The sequence below is a fragment of the Microcaecilia unicolor genome, chromosome 4 (genome assembly GCF_901765095.1).
Source record: "Microcaecilia unicolor chromosome 4, aMicUni1.1, whole genome shotgun sequence".
NCBI classification, from domain to species: domain Eukaryota; kingdom Metazoa; phylum Chordata; class Amphibia; order Gymnophiona; family Siphonopidae; genus Microcaecilia; species Microcaecilia unicolor.
Window position 1 is genome coordinate 77,602,733 of NC_044034.1, and position 23,518 is coordinate 77,626,250.

Genomic DNA, 23,518 nt, shown 5'->3' on the forward strand with positions numbered 1-23,518 from the left:
AGATAAAAGGAACGGAATCTGGAGTTAGCAGTGGAGGAGAAGGGTGCAGATAAGAGAGATTTACCCAGTGAACGGAGTTCCCAGGGAGGAATGTAGGAAGAGATGAGAGTGGAGAGGTACTGAGGAACTGCAGAGTGAATGCATTTGTATGTCAGTAAGAGGAGTTTGAACTGTATGCGGAAATAGATAGGAAGCCAGTGAAGTGACTTGAGGAGAGGGCTAATATGAGCATAACGACCCTGGCGGAATATTAGTTGTGCAGCAGAATTTTGAACAGATTGAAGAGGAGAGAGAGATGGCTAAGTGGGAGACCTGTGAGAAGCAAGTTGCAATAGTCTAAGCGAGAGGTGATAAGAGTGTGGATGAGGGTTCTGGTAGCGTGCTCAGAAAGGAAAGGGCGAATTTTGCTGATATTATAGAGAAAGAAACGACAGGTTTTAGCAGTCTGTTGATTATGAGCAGAGAAGGAGAGGGAGGAGTCGAAGATGACCCCAAGGTTACGAGCTGATGAGACAGGAAGGATGAGAGTGTTATCCACAGAAATAGAGAATGGGGGGAGGGGGGAGGAGAGGTTGGTTTAGGGGGAAAGATAAGAAGCTCAGTCTTGGTCATGTTTAGTTTCAGATGGCGCTTAGACTTTGCTGTAATTCCTGAATAATGCCACAAATAAATTGTTGCACTATTCAGGAATTACAGCAAAGTAGAGAATTGAATACAGTTTGGCCAAATAGTAATTTAAATCCGAATATAAATAATCCAGGACTCTACTGTGCTAACTCCTATTGAAATATTAACACTTGATCTCTGATTTCATGTTGCTTATTGTATTATTTGTTATGCTAAAGCTCAATACCCATTATTCGTATTCGGTATTCATATTCCGCCAAGTAATACTTTTCATTATTCATATTTGGCTGAACAGTAAAATATGCTATTCAGTACAGCTTTATTACGTACCTGCATAAATTACTTTGAAAGTTGCTCCCTCCTATCGGAATCAAAGCTTGATGACCTGAGAAGTATTGAATTGCATCAGCAAAATCCAACAGGCATCTTTCATAACAGGTGTATAGATCAAACTATGAAGACAGAACCTGGAATATGCTCCCCTATTTTAATCCGTTCTAAGTACATCCCTATTCCTACCCCTCCCTATACTTTCTCCCATACTAATCCCAATACACACCCTCCTCCCACTCCCCCCACTCCCCTACCACTACCATCCTCCTCCCTTACCCACCTTACCTACCCACATCTAAACGATCACCTCTTTATCTACTATATTACAGTCATATCCTTTCTATGCTACTTTGTAAACCTGATATTCTATGTAAGCCGCATTGAACCTGCTAATGAGTGGGAAAACACGGGGTATAAGTGTTACAAATAAAATATTTATTTATTCACAAAAGCTTGATATACCGCTACTTGCACAATGACCTCAAAGTGGCTTACAAAGTATCTTTATAAAAGCCCAGTGGGTATAAAAAAAAAAAAAAAGAAAAGGGAAGAAAGAAAATAAATAGTTGATTTAAGGGACAAGATTATGTGGTAAAAAAAAAAAAAAACTTGGCTGCTCATACAAACTTTCATTTCAAATTTTTAGTATGTTACAAGAACATTAAGGAAACATGTAAGAAAAAAAAATAAACAAAATGAAACTACACATTGTTACGTGTCAGTGGCATAGCCGCAGGGGGCCCTTGGGGGCCTCAGCCCTCCCAATTTGGATACAGGCCCGCCAAAGTCTGATGGTTTGGCTGGCAGAGGTCCCCAAGCCCTGCCAGCGGAAGCTTTCCTGCAGCGATATTTGCTGCCGCCCTGCTTCCCCCTCACTCACGCGCATGCTCGGTTTTAACGAACTTGAGCATGCACGAGTTTCGCGCATGCTCGATTTCACTAAAACTGAGCATGCGCACCGGGGCAGGAAAGCAGGGCAGACAACATGGCACCAAGTATCGCAGAGTTGCGGGGCAGAATGTGCTGTCCACTTTGGTCTCACCCCCCCCCCCCCAAATTATGGTCTGGCTATGCCTCTGTTACATGCAAGTGCACTTCAAAGGAGACCAGAATGGCAGTATAAAATAAAAATAAAATAGCATTTTAGATTTAATTACAAATAACTTCAAATAAAATATAAATAAATGATGTGGCAAATAAATAAATATGGATACATATGAAAGAACATGTTTAGATAATATACCATATAAAAAAGCAGCTGAGGTGACTAACGGTTATAAATATACTGAAAGGTCTAATTCACGGTTCAGACCATGAGGTGTCACTGTATTAAATTCAAAAATATATATTTTTTCATTTCAACCCACTGCCAAAACTTTAAGGGCCACACTAGTGATAGAGACACCCATTATATTTCTAAGGGTGTCTCTAGCAGTAGCGCGCGCTAAAAGGTTTGCGGGCATATAGTGTGGCTTAGTAAACGGGGCCCTAAAGCCTTTTGCCTCATCTGGGTCTGTCTGGAAACATCATTGTTTGACTACAAAACAGCTCACGTTTTTTTTTAATTATAAATAAGCCTTCAATACCAACATCTTTTGCCCCTCTGAGTAATTTTTTAAATATAGGATAGGAAGTTTCTGATTTAACAGTTATTGGTAAGGTATTCCTAAATTTAGGCAAAAACAGTTTATATAGCATTTGTTATGTATCCAAATATTAGTTAAAAGCATTGTGTTAAGGGTTCAATAAGAACTTTATGCTGAACGTCCACATTCATACTGAGTGCCCAAGTAATGACATCTCTAAATACATGCATTAAAATTAGGTATTTTGTGCATTTATAATACAATTATAAGCACTTAATCTTGAAGTGGCTCACCTTGCAAAGTTGCAGGTGGAAGGGTAGCTAATTAAGAACCCAGCTCCAAAACTATCTTTTTGGCTGTTTGAGGTGAATTTGAATTCCAGGGAGATATGTTCAATTCCTCCCTGAATCACTCCTTCAGATTCCTAACAAGTTATTTGATAGTTATTTGTGGATGGGAGAAGGTGTAAATGTCAACAGGGAAATATTTTGAAGCGTGTGTGTATTTATTTATTTATTTATGATATTTGTATCCCATTACTTTCTGTGAGTAAAGGTATGAGTGATGTGATAATATGGGAGTGGGAGTTCTGAGATGAATGTACGATGCATTAGTGAACAGTAAGTATGGACACATAAAGTCCATACTTACTGTTCACTAATGCATCGTACATTCATCTCAGAACTCCCACTCCCATATTATCACATCACTCATACCTTTACTCACAGAAAGTTATATATCATATGACTTCATGTCTTTTTATCGCCCCTAAGCTACCATTGTTTCCTTCCAAAGTTGCAATGCCTATGTTCCATTATTACATCCCTTAACGACACCTCAATTGTTTCGCTTAACCCTGCATAATATAATCCCTAACTATCTGTAACAAATTGTATTTCCAACATTCAAATCATATTGTAAGCCACACTGAACCCGCAAAAAGGTGGGAAAATGTGGGATACAAATGCAATAAATAAATAAAATAAATAAATATTATCCCAAGCAAGTTCAGGTTCAATGTGGCTCACCACAGCAACATTTCATCAGCTATTGAACCTTTTCCTTAACCAATGGTCTTTTTAAAGACCAGTTCATGTTTGTTTTACCAGATGTATTCACCAAAGATATATGTGACTGACAAAAGTCTACACATCTAGACTCCTGTGGCAGGCACATATGTGCTGAAGCATGGTGCCATGTCAAGTCAGCTTAAATAAACACCTGTAATTTCACTTTGGAATCCTGAGTCCGGTTTTTGAAGAGCCTGATCCAGTTCCCACTCCTTGCTGTTTGACTCCCTTAAAATAAAGTAAAACATATGATAGCAAGTCCAAGTTACATTTGATATGCAGTCAAAAACGTGAAAATTCAAAAGTAATTTACGTTAATAATGCAATAAAATCAACAATAATGATACATTTTAGTGTGAAATTTTATTATGTATACAGTGAATCAGTTATTTTCATCAACGAGAGATGATTCTACCAAGTATATTTTTAGTAGTTTACAGAATATAAAATAGTCAGCTGTATGACTTAATCGCATTGGAAGGGAGTTCATTTAGTACATTGGTAGGAAAAAAACATTTTATTATTGTATTTTGTTACAATTTGGGAAATGGCGAACAAGGAAGTCTGTAGAGGATTTAGATGTGTTACGTTTTGGTAGTTCAATAGGGGCCCTTTTACTAAGCGGCAATAAGACCAATGTGGGCTTACCGCTCGCTAATTCGGAACTACTGCCGGGCTACCACATGGTTAGCATGGGAGCTCTTATCGCCACCTCAGTGCAGTAAAATGGGGCCTCAGCATACCTCAAAAGCACGCATTGACGCCAGTGCAGGCTCCCTTTTACTGTAGCTTATTAAAAGGGGCCCTAAGATTATACATATAGGATGTGGAAAGGCCATATATGAATACAAATAATTTGAATGTAATTCGCAGATTTATTGGGAGCAAGTGTAATTTCAGTAATAAAGGAGTCGCTTTAGAGTAGCGGGGGGCTCTGAGTACCAGGCAAACCACAGTGTTCTGGGCTGCTTGTAATTTTCTTCGTAATGAGGTTTTTAATCCTGCATAAATTGCATTACAGTAGTGAAATTTAAATAGTACTAGTGATTGGGTTAAGGCTCTAAAAATTGAACTTGAAAAAGATTGAGACCATACTTCCCATTTCCATAGGGCCCCTTTTACCAAGCTGCAGCAAAATGGGGCCTGTGTTGGTGTCGGCACCAGTGGCGTAGCCACAGGTGGGCCTGGATGGGCCCACCCACTTAGGGCTCAGGCCCACCCAACAGTAGCACACGTTTGGTGGCAGCTGGTGGGGATCCCAAGCTCATCCAGCTGAAGACTTCCCCTTGATGGTAACGAAAACAGTACTCTCCCCGATACTGGCACCTGCTCATGTTCAGTTTTCTGCACATGCCTGCTGCAGACTGAAAAGGTAGAAATTAGCGTTTTCTCACCTGCTGAGATATTTCTTTGGTGGTGGGGGGGGGGGGGGAAGAGAGCACTTGGTGCCCACCCACTTCTTGCCTAGGCCCACCCAAAATCTGTAGTCTGGCTACGCCCCTGGTCGGCACATGTTTTTGATGCGCGCAGAGGCCTCTTTTTACCGCAGCTGCTAAAAAGGTAGTTTTTCTTTCTACAGGAAATGACCGTTCGGCAAGTAAAGCACTTTCTGAATGGCCATTTTGGGGGAGGGGGGCCATTGAGGTGGTGGTAAGGGCTCCGGCGATGACCAGGCAGCACATACTGCCGGGTATACTCCGGCGCTACAAAATTAAATATATTTTTTGTAGCGCTGGATATGATGGTACACTGGGGGTGGGAAGTACCGCTAGGCTGCTGCGGTAGCCCAGCGGTATTCCCTGTTTAGCGAGCGGTAAGCCCACGTTGGGCTTACTGCCGCTTAGTAAAAGGGGCCCATAGTGATTTGAAGACATTGGATACTACTTTAAGTACCCGAGGGTCAAATGGTAATTGATAATTTGCATTGTAAAACACAAAATACATGTACAATTTTAAGGTCCACCCAAACTGCAGCTAGAGCATGCCTCTTTCATGTCTGTTTGCTTGCTGTATACAAGTACAAGTTGTGCCTCTTCTAAAATTTATACTTGCATATGCTGGTTTGCACATGTAAATGGATTTTTTTACATATGTAAACCTTCTAAAATCATCTCCCAATATATACATAAAAAAAAACTTGTCAAATCTCTTACATGGTGCCTTTGAGCACTTTGTTCTACGCTAAGCAGGTTTTTTAGTATACCAATCTTAAGCATAAATCCTCCTTTGTGAGTAAATTGTGCAAAATGCCTTGTATTTCTTTTGTTACATCATTATGGATGTGTTTATCATTTCTTCTGTATATCTAGTGTATATCAAGTCATTACACACTAGAGAAAAGGAGAGCGAGAGAGGTGATATGATAGAGACATTTAAGTACTTGAAAGGTATTCAAACAAACCTCTTCCAGAATCGTAGTTGTGGCTGAACTAGAGGACATGAATGGAAATTGCAGGGAGGTAGACTTAGGGGTAATAGACGTCTGGAACGCCCTTCCAGGATAGGTAGTAGAGTCAAAACAGCAAATTCAAAAATGCGTGGGATAGACATCAGCTTTTGATTGGGAGCCTGGCGCTTATAAAAATGCCAGATGCACTTTTGCTCTTTTACTGCTGCCACGGTTTTCTTGATATTTGTTTTTTATTCTGTCTCCTAGATGCAATATTGCTGTCATATTCATGACTGAGATGGTAGTGGATCACAGTGTGAGAGAAGACTGGGCCCTTCACCTTCCTCTACTGCTTCATGCACTTCTCTTAGGTAAGAGCTACACATAGCAACAGTTAAAATCTAAGGTTTTTTCTTGTAGGGCGCTTGTACTTTATTAAAATTTTACTAGTTAGAAAGTAAGTCTAGATTACATCAGATCCATTGCCAAAGAGAGTAAAATTGACTGATAGTTATGTCGAAGCAGCTGATAGCAGGATTGCAAAAAGAAAAATTGTCTTGGTAGAATAGAAAAAATATATGAAATAATAAATAAATGAAGTGCAAAATATTACTTTAAAACCTGGTCCGTTAGCTGCTGTTGTGATTGACTATGATTGCTACTGACGGTGATTTAAAAAATCACAGTTGGCTCTCTAAAGCTTTCAAACTGCTGATAAATACATTTATAGCTGCAGCTGCTCCCTAACTTGACTTACCCTTTCCATATCCTAATGAAAATGTAAGCACCCTCAGGAGCTCTTAGTTCCACACACAACATTAACTGATTTGAGGCCAAATCTAAATCGAATACAAATATTCGGTACAGCTCTATTCCACTTATTAACAAAAGGTGGAAAGAAGAGCAAATAAAGGCCAGTATGGTTAAAAGGTGAAGTAAGAGAAGCTATTAGAGCAAAGAACATCTTTCAAAGAAGGGAAAAGGATCCAAATGAAAATAAGAAGCAACATAAGCACTGGCAAGTTAAATGCAAAGCACTGATAGAAGTCTAAAAGAGTATATGAAGAGAAACTTGCCACAGAGGGAAAAACTGACAGTGACAACTTTTTCAGGTACATCAGAAGCAGAAAGCCTCTGAGGGAATCCGTGGGACCATTAGATCATGAAGGAGCAAAAGGGGCACTCAGGGAGGACAAGGCCATAGCCTTTTAGGCAGAGGCACAGTTAGGCGGATCGCCAGGGGAGTAGCCGCTCCCCCAAATGGAGTTTTGACGGTGCCGCATTCAAAATACACGCCGGCACCTTCTGCTCCCCCCATGCCCTCATCCTGGCTACTGGGCATAGGCACCCGGTATAGGAGTCTTAGGGAAACATCTTCCCAGCTGCAAGCCCTCTTCTCATATGAGGAAAGGCTAAAGAGTTTTAGGTTTACGGCAGATGGAAGCCTATGGGGCCGGTACAAGCAGCAAGAATGAATCACTGCATGCATCGGAGACACCTGTGAGGGAAGGGGTTCAGAGACTGGAGTGCAGATGCTGGGATGCCGCGGAGAGGGGGGAAGAGAGCAGTATGGTGCTGCAGCTGGGTGGTCCTGAGCCAAGATTGGGTGGGCCTGTGCCCACCCAGGCCCACCCATAGCTATGCCATGTCTGGGAAACTAAACAAGGAAACCAAAAGCTCTATATGAACTTAGGAGAAATGAATCGATGATTTGTGGCAGGCAGTGAAAGGAAAGGATGGCTAAACAAACATGATCTTTTTCTGAAATGTAAAAATTACGAGAAGATCAATTTAAATAAACTATTAGGTTCTTGGGGGGGGGGGGGGGTCATGGTGGAACAAGAAAGGGGGGAAGGGGAAGCCATAACATTCTTCCAAATGAGGGCCATTTATTTTTGCTACTTATGTGAATTAGAAATTAATGAAGAAAGATTTGACCTTTTTGTCTGCTTCTCAAAGGTGCTTCAGGCTTCCTTGGCATGTTGGCTTGTACTGGATTTTTCCCTCGTTTAAAATGTGTCCGCTCTAAGTGATTTTCTAACTCTTCCGTACAGGTCTTGATCATTACCGCCCTGAAGTCTTTGAACACAGTAGAAAGCTGCTACTCCATCTTTTGATTGCTTTGTCTTGTAACAGCAATTACCAAGCCATCGCCTCAGTGCTTCTACAAACCAGGGAGATGAATGAAATCAAGACACTGACGGTTCAGTCGGCATACCCCCCTGAATATTTGTATACAGGTAATGAAAGAGAAATCCAAACAGGGGCCCATACTTAATGCTTCTGTAGTGGTAAAACACTTCTGTGTAGGAAAGAAGAGCAGGACCTAGGGATGATCATGTATGATGAACTTAAGGTAGTCAAATGGGTAGAAAAGGCAGTGGCCAAAACCAGAAGGATGCTCGGGTCCATAGGGAGAGAATGGCCAGCAGGGAAAAAAAGTGATGATGCCTCTGTATAAGACTCTGGTAAGACCTCATTTACAATACTATGTACTGTTCTGGAGACCGCACCTTCAAAAAGATGTAAAAGGGATAAAGTCAGTCCGGGGAGAGATTACTAAAATGATCAGTGATCTTCAGAATTTAAAGATCTCAGTTTTTATACTTATACCAACCAGGAGTACTGGAGACAGCCAAGTATCAATGTAATGAATGAATTAAACCTTTATTGAAAGCCAATGACATAATAATATAATAATAAATGAGATATATATTTGCAAGATACGAACTGAGGAGAAACTAAACTAAGACAACCGACATAAAATTCTGCAGTAATAAAGTTCATGAAAATTACTGCATCTAACAAATGTACCTATGGTATAAAAAATACATAGCTTTACTATTTAAATAGTTGTTAAATCATAAATGTCCAAAATATTCTCATCATATTTGGAGCCTCAAGTAGCAAAATGCTGAAAGAACAAACAAAATGGGGGAATATAAAAGTTGGGGAGAAAAATTCATAGGCTAAATTTTTAAAAACTTATATCGAAAGCATTGTAAAAAAAAAAGAATTCATGTCTACCTAAAGAGAATTAGAAAAAATGTTGAGCGATACTTGGACAAGACTAGTTGACATCATTTATAACAAATCATTTAAAAAACAAAATAAGAATAAATATGAAGATCACCTAAGTGATACCATAACGTGTGCAAATAATTTTTTTAAGGAAACACTTTCCGTGAAAGGCCTAGTGAACAAAGTTACAGTGTTCTTTTCTCAAAAAAAAAAAACCGCTGCACATACTCAGGTGGCTCCTTTAAAAGAAAAGAAGGTAAAGAAAAAAGTGTTGCAGAATGCAAATAGAAAATGTTGCTAAGTGTCACTAGCACTGTTCCTCTAAACTGAGCGGAAGTGGGAGGTGGTGCTTCAATATTGTGTTTTAAATCACTTACTCCTGTATTTGCAATGGCGCGCTATAGGTGTGTTAGCGTTTTTAATGTGTGTTAAACACTAAGACACCTATAGGTTAGGAGTTACGGACCAAGAAAGGGATCTGGGTGTCGTCGTCAATAATACACTGAAACCTTCTGCTCAGTGTGCTGCTGCGGCTAGGAAAGTGAATAGAATGTTGGGTATTATTAGGAAAGGTATGGAAACAGGTGTGAGGATGTTATAATGCCGTTGTATCGCTCCATAGTGTGGCCGCACCTTGAGTATTGTGTTCAGTTCTGGTCGCCGCATCTCAAGAAAGATATAGTAGAATTGGAAAGGTGCAGCGAAGGGCGACTAAAATGATAGCGGGGATGGGACGACTTCCCTATGAAGAAAGACTAAGGAGGCTAGGACTTTTCAGCTTGGAGAAGAGACGGCTGAGGGGAGACATGATAGAGGTATATAAAATAATGAGTGGAGTGGAACAGGTGGATGTGAAGCGTCTGTTCACGCTTTCCAAAAATACTAGGACTAGAGGGCATGCGATGAAACTACAGTGTAGTAAATTTAAAACAAATGGAAGAAACTTTTTCTTCACCCAACGCATAATTAAACTCTGGAATTTGTTGCCGGAGAACGTGGTGAAGGCGATTAGCTTGGCAGAGTTTAAAAGGGGGTTGGACGGTTTCCTAAAGGAGAAGTCCATAAACCACTACTAAATGGACTTGGGAAAAATCCACAATTCCAGGAAAAACAAGTATAGATGTTTGTACGTTTGGGAAGCTTGCCAGGTGCCCTTGGCCTGGATTGGCCGCTGTCGTGGACAGGATGCTGGGCTCGATGGACCCTTGGTCTTTTCCCAGTGTGGCATTACTTATGTACTTATGTATTGGTGCGTTAGTGTTTAACGCGCCTTAACTTTTTAAAGGCATGTTAAAAAACACTAACACACCTTAGTAAACAAACCCCTAAGTTAGGGGAAGGCTCCATGGAGTTCTGCAAAGCTGGTCTGTCCCTCATTATTGAAAATGTGATAGTGAAACAGCGCCACCCACTGGCAGGAGTTTAGGTGGAGAACTGCTCAGCTTAGAAGGAACAGTGGTCGCTAGGCTTAAAAATCATGTACAAAAATCATATGCCAGTTACACGTGTTCTCCAAAGGAAATAGATGCCTACGTTTCTTTATAGAATATTCCCTTGAGGGCACGTTGTTATAGAATTGCCCTTAATAAGTGTAATTTTTTATAAGGAGCCACCTAATTTTAGGTGCTAAGAAGCTTGTAAATGCCAATATATTTTTTAAAATATTTATTCTTTATTAGAAACCACAAAATCACAAAACATACAACTACATTTCCGGACAGTAGACCTGAAACAAAGAAACCTACAACAGACTCCATAAACATAAGTGGTAATTTGCATATTTTCACCCATCCTGCCCCTCCCTTAGGCACCCACTGGTCAAACCAAAAAACATAGAGAACAAGGTCCAGACTGCCTATGTTGTTCCTTCACAAGAACAATAAATGCTGATATTTTTAGTCATTTATGCACATAAGTGGCCTCTTATAAAATACTATCGAGCATGAAAGTACATGTAGAATTTTCATGGAACATACTTTTCACTGTGGATGTGGTGTGCATGGGGTTGATTTTGGGTCAGAGCATGGGTGACGCTGGAGCTGGTGAAAGTGCTAATGCCTACATGTACGTATGTTTTTTTCACCCTGTGCTAGTATTTTATAAACTCAGTTAAGCTCTTTATAAAATAAGTACATGAAAATGCACATCAAAATCTAATAAACATAAACACATTAACTAGGTATGATTTTATAAAATTGCCATTCACATGTATTCTGCAAACATCACATTTATAAAGATAAGTGTCTGTGATGCCCTTAAGAAAATTATTTTAAAAAATTTGAAAAGAGGATCAAAAATATATAAAGTGATAAAGGACTAACTAAATAGAAAAGAAAAATAAAAAAAAAAAAAGGTTCTCTTTCTGGAGGTTTTTAAGGCTGATGAAGAAGCCTGCCCGGCAAACTTCAAAAGCAAAAACAAATTACCCGAGCATCTGAAGCCTTTTTCCTCCTTGAAATAAAGGATTGATAAATGAAAAATCATAAGAAGGTAAAGATTGTAACTTGTTTCTAGTAGATTTAAATGTGTTTGAATTCATAAATAAAAAAATGTTTCTAAAGAAACGACCCCATCTTTTCCTGAAAGTTCTTTGCTGTTAACTTCTTAGCTATAATTCATGACAGACACATTAGAATTTAGAGTCTCAGAGCCAAAATAGCAGCTACCTGAGTGAAGCAGGATGATATACTTACAGCAAATATAATTATTCAAAAATGTTGTCTGGATAAATATGTTTGATATTCTGATATGCAACAGCCTTCCTGTTATCAGTCAGATTAAGGCCTTCAAGTATTATCATACTGATAACAGACCTGCCAAAAAGGAAAGATTTCTGACTATAATCTTAGTTTATCAATGAAAATATATGGACAGAAATAACATTATCTTGTCTCAGTGTTAAAAAGAAAGAGAAATTCAGCATTCCCAGCCTGCTAAAATGATGGGAGTTGGCTGCTGGGTGTGCCAATGAACCAGAACAGGAGACTTTGCTTCCAGCACTGTCTGAGGTTTGCATGCGAAGGTAGGAATTTAAGATGGTAAACAAGCTATGTTTGACGTACAGAGGTGCGCATCTGTGTACGAAGGCTGCGGCTTGATAACTTAGGAAGAATGCATTCTTTCAAGTCCTCACTCTGACACACAGGCTGAAATTCCTCCTTTATCTGCTTGTTCACTGCTGCCAGGTGGCCTTGATTTTCTGCGGGAGTACCAGTCCTCACCTGTGCCAGACTCTGGGCTGAGCTCCAGCTCCACCTCCTCCAGCATCAGTCTGGGAGGCAGCAGTGGAAATATCCCACAGATCACCCAAGATTAGAGGACATGGAGACACAGCAGAGATGGATGAAAAGCAAACAAGTTAATTGAATTCTGAGCACTAGGTAAATAAATGTAAAGGAATGGTTATAAAGATGCTTGTTTTCCAACCACAGGTCTTCATCAGTAAAGATTGTTTCCAAAGGCACACAATAGGAAAAAGTTATTTATTTATTTTCACATAAGACCCTGTATATATGTATGTATGTATGTGTGTATGTGTGTGTGTAGCGAAAGGGACAAATAATTACAGGGTCAAATAATTACTCTTTGTTTTTAACTGTTCAGGTCAGTTTTCAAAGATATCTAGCTGGATAAGTAAGGACTTAGCTAGATCAAAGCCTTTGAAAATTTAGTTGGCTTGATCAGATAAATTTAGACATATATTTTCTTAAGTGGCTACATTTAGCTTGCGGAACTAAAGTCACCTATAAAAAAGTTGCAAAAACAATCACCAAATTACCTTCTGAATATTTTCAGCCATAATTTTGTTTTCTTTTACTTTTTAAATATTTTTTAAATGATTTTTTACTTCCTTAATGCACCCATATAAATACTAAAAGGAGGAAAAAAGCCTCAGCAATCACAAACTTATGCTGTGGAATTGTTCCTTGGATTTTGTTTTGTTACTTAAATTAGATTGGGCCAATTCTGGGTGGTTGCGAGTGGAATAACTTGGTCAGCCAAATCTAGGCACTGGATGGTCACAGTATACAAGTCCTTCCCCTGCCACCCTGAAGGGAGATGGAAGGCGTAGTCTTGCCAAATCTGTGAGCACCATAGTGGTTTTGCATTTTTGATTCTGCTGGTCAGCCAAATTGGCAATATCCTTTAGCACCATTATTACAACAATTTAGTTGCTGAAGCATTGTAGATCACATGACTCCTGAAGCAGGCGATTGTTCATGGCTCCGTGTCGAGTTTTTTTTCTATTTGTCTTCAATAAATTTTGAGATTGTCACTGCCTGCCCAGACTTCCTCCTTTTTTGGATTGCTATTGTTATACCCCCACCTTTTTGTTTTTTGATTTGTACACATGGGCAAGACATAGACAGGGCTCCACTTACACGCATGATTTACAGAATACTGTAAGTTGCGCATTAAAGTGCCACATTTAGGCAAGAATATTTATGCCTGCTTTTGATGCAGCGTAAGTGGGCATGCCTTAATATGGGTGTGTAGATGCCAATTTATGCTAGTAGTGATTCTATATAGGTCGCCTAAATTTGGGCGCAGAGCCCAGATCCACACGCAAACTAATTAGTTAACAAACTGCTAACAATCAATTGTTGATGTGAATTGGCACTACTTTGGAGTTGCATGCGGATCTGCCTGCACGCTATTCTATAATGCCATGTTCCTAAATTGACTCGTGCACAGCTTACAAGGGATGTGGCCATGGGGAGGGTCATGGGCGGGTCAGCAGTGTTCCCAAAATTTGGATGCAGCGTTATAGAATACCAAAGTTATGCACCCAACTTACATGCCAAGATTTACACCAAGTTTTAGCAGTTGTAAGAAATTGGGTGTGAGAATGTTTGCTGAATGAAAGGGTGCTCAGCCCAGAATACCCTTATAGAATAGGGATTAGTGTGGGATTTTCCCGGGACGTACATTTGAGCCCTATTTATTGAATCTGGCCCTCAATGTACTACATTAAGTACCTAACTTTGGTGTCCAGTTATGAATTGCCCCCCTAACGCTGCTGGATTTTTTTTTTCGTGTAAAGCACTTAGATGTTCATCACAGCACAGCACCAAACTTCTAAGTGCTTTTAAAATAGTGACTTCATTGTGTTCTACAAAATACATTTAAATATTTTAATTTTAGCTATATTCATCTCCCTGTTCCGAAAGGATGGACCCCACCTTAACTGGGATGGAACCAGGCTGCTGGCGCTAACTTTTAGGAAGGAGATAGAGCAGCTTTTAAACTAAAATGGGGGGGGGGAGGGGGCACCCACAGTGGCTCAGGAGCACATGGTTTGGTGTGCAGCATCCTCAAAGGATACTGTTGAAACAGGACATTTAAGGAATCTCAGTAGAGAGGTTTCAATAATGGTGAAAGAAAGCCAGTAGTGTTCAAGGGGAGAACAGAGTAAAGGATTCAAATTATCGCCATCACCTTCAATGCAGCTTGTAGATGCTAGGAAAAAATACAATTTTAAGTGTCTATATACAATGCTAGAAATCTAAAAATAAGATGGGGAGTTGGAGAATGTAGCACTACATGAAGAGGTAGATATAATAGGCATCAACGACCTGGTGGAAGGAGGACAATACGGTCATACGGCGCCTTAATGATACAAACTATTTTTATATCTATGGACTCTCAAGACAGAAAACAGCATATCTTCATATAAACATGTAAGGCCTACGTAGATGGTACAGCTATGGTGTTACCTGTGTGTAGCCCACCAGAAGAGGGTCAGGATAGTGAACCCATACCTGACCTCCTAGCAGACACATTACCAGAGTGATCTACACAACAAGTTGTAGTGGGAGAGCACTTAACCCCCCCCCCCCCCCCCCCACACACACACGCACACACACACACTTAGAAACAGCAGCTAGAAGCAGTACTGCAAACATGCTGATGTATTTTCTACTAAACCAGGAATTACTCATTTGGCTAATCACAATGCAGACACTGGTGACCATAAACTACTGAAGCAGAGTGCTTATCGAATATCTGCTGAGATGGAGAAGCAAATATCAAAGAGCGCATTGCTTTCAAAATCTGCACGCTGGTTCACAAAATTATCTACGGTGAAGCTCCGGGATACATGATAGACTTGATTGACCTACCAACTAGAAACACATCCAAATCAACACGAACGTACCTAAATCTGCACTACCCAAGCTGCAAAGGACTCAAATACAAATCAACTTACGCATCCAGTTTTTCCTACATAAGCACACAACTGTGGAACGCATTACCAAAAGCCTTGAAAACTACGAACGACCACCTAAACTTCCGGAAAACACTAAAACCTAACCTGTTTAAAAAGGCATACCCTACCGATCCAACATAAATGCCTGATCTCTGCAACACAACAAAACTAAAGACCATAATGGACATAACACAACTCTTCCGTTGTATGATTCCGTAGTGTGGCTGTGCCACATGAACTTTATCTTACCACAACATCACTTTGTATTGTTTACACCAGAGTCTGTAACGCCTCTCCGGTACTATGTAAGCCACATTGAGCCTACAAATAGGTGGGAAGATGTGGGATATAAATGTAACAAATAAAATAAATAATTGAAGCAGGAGACTGATGAGATACTAGCCCTAGATGTCATAAAGAAGTCTCTTAGTCCTTGGGCTTCTCCTATAGTTCTTGTTCCTTAAAAAGATGGCACAACCCGTTTCTGTGTGAATTACAGGAGGCTTAGGGAATGTACTGTATCCAATGCCCAGGATTGAAAAGTAGCTAGACCACTTAGCTGGGGCCCAGTACCTGACCACAGTGGAGCTTTGTTGAGGGTACTGGCAGATCCCCCTAACAGCTGCTGCCCGTTTAGCCTTTATGAATTTACTGTGATGCCTTTTGGAATTGAAAATGCCCCTGGTATATTTCAGTGCTTGGTGAATCATCTGTTAGATGGACTCCAGGAGCATGCTAGGGTTTATCTTGATGACACTGCTGTGTACAGTCAGATTTGAGATGACCACCTGATCCATTTAAGTGGAATGTTAGATCGGATCCAGGAGGCCTGCCTGTCCAAGCCCAGTAAATGGCAGAAGCGCAATATTTAGGGCACAGAGTGGGAGGTGGACAGCTAAAGCCTGAGCCAGCTATGGTGGAAGCAATACAAAATTGGCCTACTCCCCAAACCAAAAAGCAAGTATTTGCCTTCCTTGGGACAGTAGGGTATTACAGAAAATTTGTACCTCACTATAGCACTAAAGCCAAGCCCCTGACTAACCTGACTAAAAAGAGACTACCCCGAATCATTGCCTGGTCCCCAGAGTGTGAAGCAGCCTTCTAAATATTAAAGAATATATTAGCTACAACCCCAGTATTCATTGCGCCTGATTACCAACAAAGATTTGTGGTACAGACTGATGCCTTCAACATATGGCATTGGGTCTGTACTCAGTCAAGTGAATAGCAGAGGGGAGAAGCACCCCATTTTGTACCTGAGTCGCAAGCTCCTTGACAGAGAGGTAGCATATGCCACTTCTGAGAAAGAATACTTGGCCTTCGTGTAGGCCCTTAAGAAACTGCAACCATGTCTGTTTGGGCAAGACTTTACTGTCATCACAGATCACAATCCATTGGTCTGTCTTAAGAGTCTCAGGAGAGAATGGGAAGCTACTCCAGTGGAGCCTGTCCCTGCAGATGTAAAACGTCACCATACAGCACCAAAAGGACAGTGAACATGGCAATGCTGAAGAACTGTCCAGGAAGGAAGAGCCAAGACTACCCTGGCACTGGACTGTCGAGACCCGATCAGCGGACTGAAGAGGCTGCAGTCCGGGGTCTCTCTTAAAGGGGGGAGGGTGTGGCGAAAAAAGGGGTTTTTCAAGCCTTTGAATTGTAATAATGTTTCATGTAGTGTATTTCTTTTGTTTGGCCAGCAGGTGGTGTTTTCTGTTTTTAAAGCTGTTGTAGAGAAAGCTGTTTCATTTTCAGTTTAGTCCTGTGGAAAGGCAACCTGCAGTACCATTAGCCAGATGCTTTCAAAGTTAGGGCTCTGAGTAACCCTGGAGTTCAAATCCAGCCAGAAGGTACTGGATTTTCCCCAGTCTCAGTTAAGGAGTGCAGAAGGTGAACATCTCTGCCCTAAGGCCCTGTTAGAACCTCTGAGCAGTTATTTCCTGAAACTCCCCAAGTGCTACCCAGGTAGTAACAAGTGTTTAGACAGTTTAATGTGATTCTCATTTTAGTTATTTGTTATTGCTTGCTGGTTTGTTGGGGGGGGGGGGGAGGGCTATCTGTTTTCAAGCATTCAACTTTCTATTTCTGTGATAATAAACCTGTTAATTTATTACCTCTGTTGTTCTGGACTGACTAAGAATCTGGTGGTTTGTGTTTTGGGTCTCTGGGTGCTTTCTAGGAACTGTGGGACCCCTGGGAGTGTTGTCCCAGTATCCTAGAAATCACCGGGAAATAACTTGAGCAGGAGACTCGCCCAGAGACAAGTGGGACCCAGTCAGTGGGAGGAGGGTGCAGTGTAGAGCATGTGCACAGGTGCAGTCAGGCCTGAGCAGTGCTGGGGATAGACCCTCCAGGTGGCCGCAGGGTTAACCCTAGGCGGATGCTAGGCATTTCCTGACAGACATATGGTTTCAAATTTACCCAGAATCAGAGACTGCACGTTTTTTATGGGAGGGTTTTTAATATGGTTTTGTCATCCTCTTTTCCGGGCCACCATTGAATCATAGATGTCGTAATTCTTCTTCAGTTCAGTTGCACCCAAAAGTGGTGCAGGATAAACTTCAAAAAGATTATCTGGTCCGTTTGCTTACCCACCTTTTATGAATTTGGTAGTGTCATCTTTAGTGTAGTCCCAAAAAAGGGAACTGGGAAATTCCGATTAATTCATAATTTATCTTTCCCATGTGGCCATTGTGTGAATACTTTCATTGATCCTGATTTGTGCTCCGTGTAGTACATGTCTTTTGATCAGGCACTGGCTTTGCTTCGTGCTCAAGTGCGGAGGGCTTTAATGGCCAAAAGCGATAATGAGGCAGCATTTTGCCGTTTGCCCATTCACCTGCAATCCTTTCATCTGTTGGCTTTAAGTTTGATGGCCAGTTTTACTTTGATCACTTCATGCCTGTAGGTTGGTCCGTTGCCTGTGCATATTTTAAGGTTTTTGCTACCTTTTTGCAATGATGCCTTTCTTGCAGTTGCTCAAGAATTTGAGGTTCCTTTGGCCAAGAAACCTGAGGGGCCCATTGGGTATTGAGCTGAATGCTATTCGTATGGAGTCTAGGCTTCCTCAAGACAAGGTGCAGGCTATAGACGAGGCTTGCGCTACTAAAAAGCTCACTCTTCATCAGGTTAAGTCTTTGATTGGTCATTTTAATTTTGCCTGTCAGGTAATTCCAATGGGCTGGATATTTACTCGGCATTTAACCTGCCTTACCGTGGGGATTATGAGGGGGTTAGTGACCACTGGGGGGGAGTAAGGGGAGGTGATCCCCAGTTCCCTACGGTGGCCATCTGGTCATTTCAGGCACCTTTTGATGCTTGGTCGTAAAAAAAAATGGACCAAGTAAAGTCGCCCAAGTGTTTGTCAGGGACGCCCTTCTTTTTTCCATTATCGGCCGAGGACACCCATCTCCTAAGCACGCCCCAGTCCCGCCTTTGCTACACTGCCGACATGCCCCCGTGAACTTTGGTCGTCCCCGCAATGGAAAGCAGTTGAGGGCGCCCAAAATCAGCTTTCGATTATGCCGATTTCGGCAACTTTGCGAGAAGGACGCCCATCTCCTGATTTGTGTCGGAAGATGGGGCACTCTTCTCTTTCAAAAATTCACCTGATAGCATCCAGGGAAGGAAGATGAGGCCAGTGGCACACCCAACCAGGAGAGTCAGGCTGGAAAGTCACCTCCTTTTCAGTGACAGATCACAAATTGTTTGATCCAAAAGGTTAAGCAACAGAGAACCTTAACTGTAAATGTCCTTCAGTTTTTGTGTTTCTTCACAGGGCATTTGGTCCTCTTTGGTGTCATGAAGATATCACACCCAAGAACCCAAACTCAAAGAGCGCTGAGCAACTTACTAACTTCCTGCGGCCACCTGGTGGTCCGTGTTTAAAGACTCAAATCAGGTACTAATGCATTTATGTTTCAGCTCCTTTGAATTCAAAGAGTGGATATCTGCACCCATTGAACCCTCTGTATGATGAAGTCTATATGGGGAGGCGGACATAGTCAGCTGAGGAATATCGATTTAGTTTTAAGACAGCAGTTTTTCCAGCCAGACTTAACTGGTTATTTTTAACAGATTAGCACTGAATATCCACATTATTAATTGTGCTGAAAGCCCACCTCTTACTCCTCTCTAAGACAACTGGTTAAATGCTGTCCAGGCACTAAATTGTTTGGATAACATTTGACTGGTGAATAGGACAGCCTGGAAGATTTGTCTGGTTAATTCCTGAAGTTTAACTGGACAAGTCTTCTGAATATCGACCCTGGGTTTTTTCTTACTACTTTCAGCATTATCGTCCACAGTCTTCTGTCAGCTCATTTCACCGTTGGTTTCATGGTCCTCAATTACAAGTTACCACCCTGTTTCAGTATAATACAAATTATTTATCCAGTACATACAGACCTAGAATTCAGCACTTCTTCTATTCTTATCCATATTTTAAAAATGCATGACAACTAATGGCTGCAAAATTGAGTATCTAAAAGTGAAATAAGTTTAAACCATGCTTCTGATAACTTTATTTCCTTCATTAAGGGTATCTACACTGTGTTTCTAAAAATTACAAAAAAAACTATACAAAGCTTGTTTTCTGCATAACTCTGTTAAAGCTAATAAAATGTGGGATATAACCCTGAAAAAAAATTGCAATAAGTCTATACACACACCGGCCACTTCAGCTAAACAACTTTGCCACCATCTACTGATTATTGTCATATGTGCAGATGCCATTTTGCTTTAAACATAAAGAGTTATCACGGTTTTCAGTCAGGAGGATCTAATCCTTATTAAAAATTTATATCTCAAGAAAGGTTATGGGCCAAGATTCCCTCAGGCCTGGCCTCCAAGGGGGGCCCAGTGCTGGGGTCTGCCTCTCTTCTCCTCCCGACAGGACCCAGGTGATCACGTCCCGACAGGAGTATTTTCCTCTTTATTTAAGTGGAAATTACCTTATTGTAATACTTTGGTTACTTCTTTTCTGTACAAGTTGTTTGCTGGGTTAATTTTTTTAAATTGCATAAATAAATTATTATTAAAAATCTCACCCACCAGATTCTCTAGGCTTCCCCATGTTCCACCTCACTCCTTGCCTTCTATGGGTAGGACAGATCCCCAGTCGCTCTTCTTCCACCATTGTTCTGTTTCAAAAAGTATGAGAGTCATTGAGGAGGCAGTTTTCATGATTGGGGGGAAGGTTCCTTGGAGGCCTATGAAATTTCATTGAGGGTGTGGGTGGGGGTAGAAAATTTGCATGGAGAGATGAAAAAAATGGCAGCTGAAAGAAATGATCAACCTTTTCATTTGAAAATTCTCTTTCAAACCACAACACACCCTTAAACCCTTTAGTGGCCAATGTTCCATCAATCTGTTCCCATATGGCTTATTACAGGAACATTGGCCACTAAAGTGTTAAAAGAAACTTATAGGCAGACTAGTAGTTCTGCATCCCAGTCAGAAAGCGTAGTTTAAATTTGTACCTGAAGGAGCAGAGGCAAAATGACTTGCCACAGAAACAAGGAGTAACAGAGGGAAATGCAGAATTTGAATCTTGGCTATCTTGGTTAACAGCCTGTTGATGTAACCGCAGGCCCAGAGAAAAGCAGCTTTTTCAAGAGATGAGTTCAGCAATCTGGCATTTCTTTGCTTCTTATGCCCCAAAAGTGTTCCTGACTCAAACACAATTAGAAAAGAAGGTTAGAGTTCATAGAACTGTCTGGGTGTATCAGTTTTCAGCTGTTAGACTAGTATTGTTTCTGTTGAAAGAGCCCTGCAATTGAGAAGCCAAGAGGTATCTATTTCTGTCAGACTGAGACCTCAGGTAGGAAGCTAGAAATAAAACCTTCAACTGTGTTACTTTATTGTCAATGCAAAGGCTGAAGATAGGAAGGTTATCACTACCTTGTCCTTTTACTATCTACTGTGAGCTGAATGAACACTACTAGCTCGATATGCAGCTAATTTGGCACCATATGGCTTTCAAAACTGGTGCACTTTTAGCATGCAGCCCTCTTGTCTTCCTTTACAGATCATTACGTATTGTAACAGTTTTGCTCTTGCTGTTCAGGCTTCCATTTGGAACAGCATCTGAGTGAAGTTGCTCTACAAACAGCACTTTCCAGCTCCTCAAGACACTACGCTGGCCGCTCTTTCCAGATCTTCAGGGTGCTAAAGCAGCCGCTTTCTGCGCATGCTCTCTCTGATCTGCTTTCGAGGCTGGTAGAAGTTGTTGGAGAGCATGGTGATGAGATTCAGGTAGGAATATGTCCGACAGTTGTGTATCTACCTAGGGGCAATTCAGACATTAGTAGGGTATGTGAAAGAAATAAGTCTTCCTTTGTTTTCTACCACAATAATTCCCTTTGGTTTCTTGTGCTTGGTGTGCCCTATGGCTGCAGACAGTGTTTGTTTGGGGGTTTTTTTTTGTCTATAATCTCAACTCGGTCCTCGGAGCACACCTGGTTTTCAAGCTATCCACAATGAATATGCATGAGATCATAGGAGCCAACTTTTCAGAATGATTGGGGGTGCTCAGAACCAGCCTTAGCAATTGCAGGGCCCTTTACGGACCAGTTTGATGGGGTCCTCTGCCTGAGACGTAAGATTTTCAAATTAAGTATCAGGGATTTGTTTGTTTATTTATTTAAACCGAATTCGTTAATTGCAGAAAAGGCAATAAAATGGCACTAACCCTCTGAGAAGCGAGAAACCGAAGGGCGAGGAGATGTAAGGGCTGACAGGAGTATAAAGTGTCATTGCTGAGGAACACCAATACCAAGGGGGAGAGAGACAGGGAGATGGAAAGGAAAAAGAAGCTTTAACTTTTGGTCATCCGTCAGTTGCAAAGCTGACTCAGTTAAACATGGGACCCATGTGGCCACCCCTGCTACCTCTGCTTAAGGCTGGCCCAGGGGGTACCAAACCCAATGGAAATTACACCTCCCTGGACACAGTTTGCCCAATATTGGAGGGTGCTCAGGCACCCATAGAACTGGCTGCTATGCATGAGTTACATTTCCATACACTGCCTCCATTATATGCAAATCTATCTTATGCATATTCATTGTAGACATCCTGAAAACCTGACTGACTGGGTGTGACCCAAGGGCTAGATTGAGAACCACTGATCTAGACCCACAGACAGAAACACATAGCATTATGTACCATATATGTCTGGTCACAGCAGTCACATACTTGGTGTACATAGCTCTTTGATTTGATAGCTTTATAAAAGGATTCTGCACATTGATGTTTGCACTGGCTCACCAAAGCACTTAGACTTACAAAGTTACATAGGTTACTATGGAACTTTGTCAGCAGGGCTTTTTTTGAGGGGGTACTTGGGGGTACTGAGTACCAGCACCTTTTCCATTGTCTGTTAAAATTGACCCATGGACCCAAAGTTTTAATGAAAGAGCTCAGGCTCTACACACCAATTCTGCCTTGTCATAGATTTTGTGACTGGTTGCAGGAGACTTGGCTATTGTGGGGTGGGTCCCTCAGTGATCACCCCACTCCTGAAGAGTGGCCTAGCATTTGAGTACCGGCACCTTTTTTAGTAGAATAAATGCACTGTTTGTCAGTCTAAGTGCTTTGAAAATATGCCTCTGTGTGCTGTTCTAGATCAGAAGTCTTAAAATTTTCAGCCTAGTTTAAGAAATTACTTCTTAAAATTAATCTCTTTTCAAATTTGCCAGGGTTATGTCATGGAAGCCCTCCTAACCTTAGAAGCTGCTGTAGATAATTTATCTGACTGTTTGAAGAACAGTGATCTGTTAGCCGTCCTGTCTCGGTAAGTCCGTATTCTCTCATGATAAATCAAAATCATATTTCTTTCTTCCAGCAATAAAGTATGGGCACGGGGGCTATGCACTGCCATATTGGGAGACCTAAATTTAATTCCAAGCACTAAAATAAGAAAATAGAAGAGACAATTATATAGGAATAACGAGACCCTTGAAATAGTAAGCAAAAAGTACTTTTGCTCTGTTCTTTTGAAAAGTATCCCATAGTTCATTTTGCAGAAATGTTTCCTATGAATTTTGTGCTTAGTTTTATATATATATATATATATACATGTGTGTGAGTGTGGGTATAAGCAAAAAGTCACACACACTGTTTTATATACAGTAGAGTCTCGATTATCCAACTTAATCAGGACTGATTGTTGGATAACTGAAAAGTTGAATAATCCAAGACTCTACACACTACATTGGTACCTCTGTTTATTCCTATCTACACACTACACTAGATTCATCTTCCCTTCCCCCTCCTCCCGCCACACTGC

At 41.0% G+C, this 23,518-nt stretch overlaps 1 protein-coding gene across 1 annotated transcript in view; it reads left to right on the top strand.

Moving 5' to 3' along the window:
• Positions 1-23,518, top strand: part of FRY (FRY microtubule binding protein) — a 449,190-nt gene that overhangs the window by 284,520 nt on the left and 141,152 nt on the right. Inside the window, 6 exon segments of the mRNA XM_030200365.1 lie at positions 6,273-6,376; positions 8,060-8,245; positions 12,212-12,406; positions 18,991-19,098; positions 21,266-21,486; positions 22,929-23,023. Coding sequence (XP_030056225.1) covers positions 6,273-6,376; positions 8,060-8,245; positions 12,212-12,406; positions 18,991-19,098; positions 21,266-21,486; positions 22,929-23,023 — 909 coding nt within the window.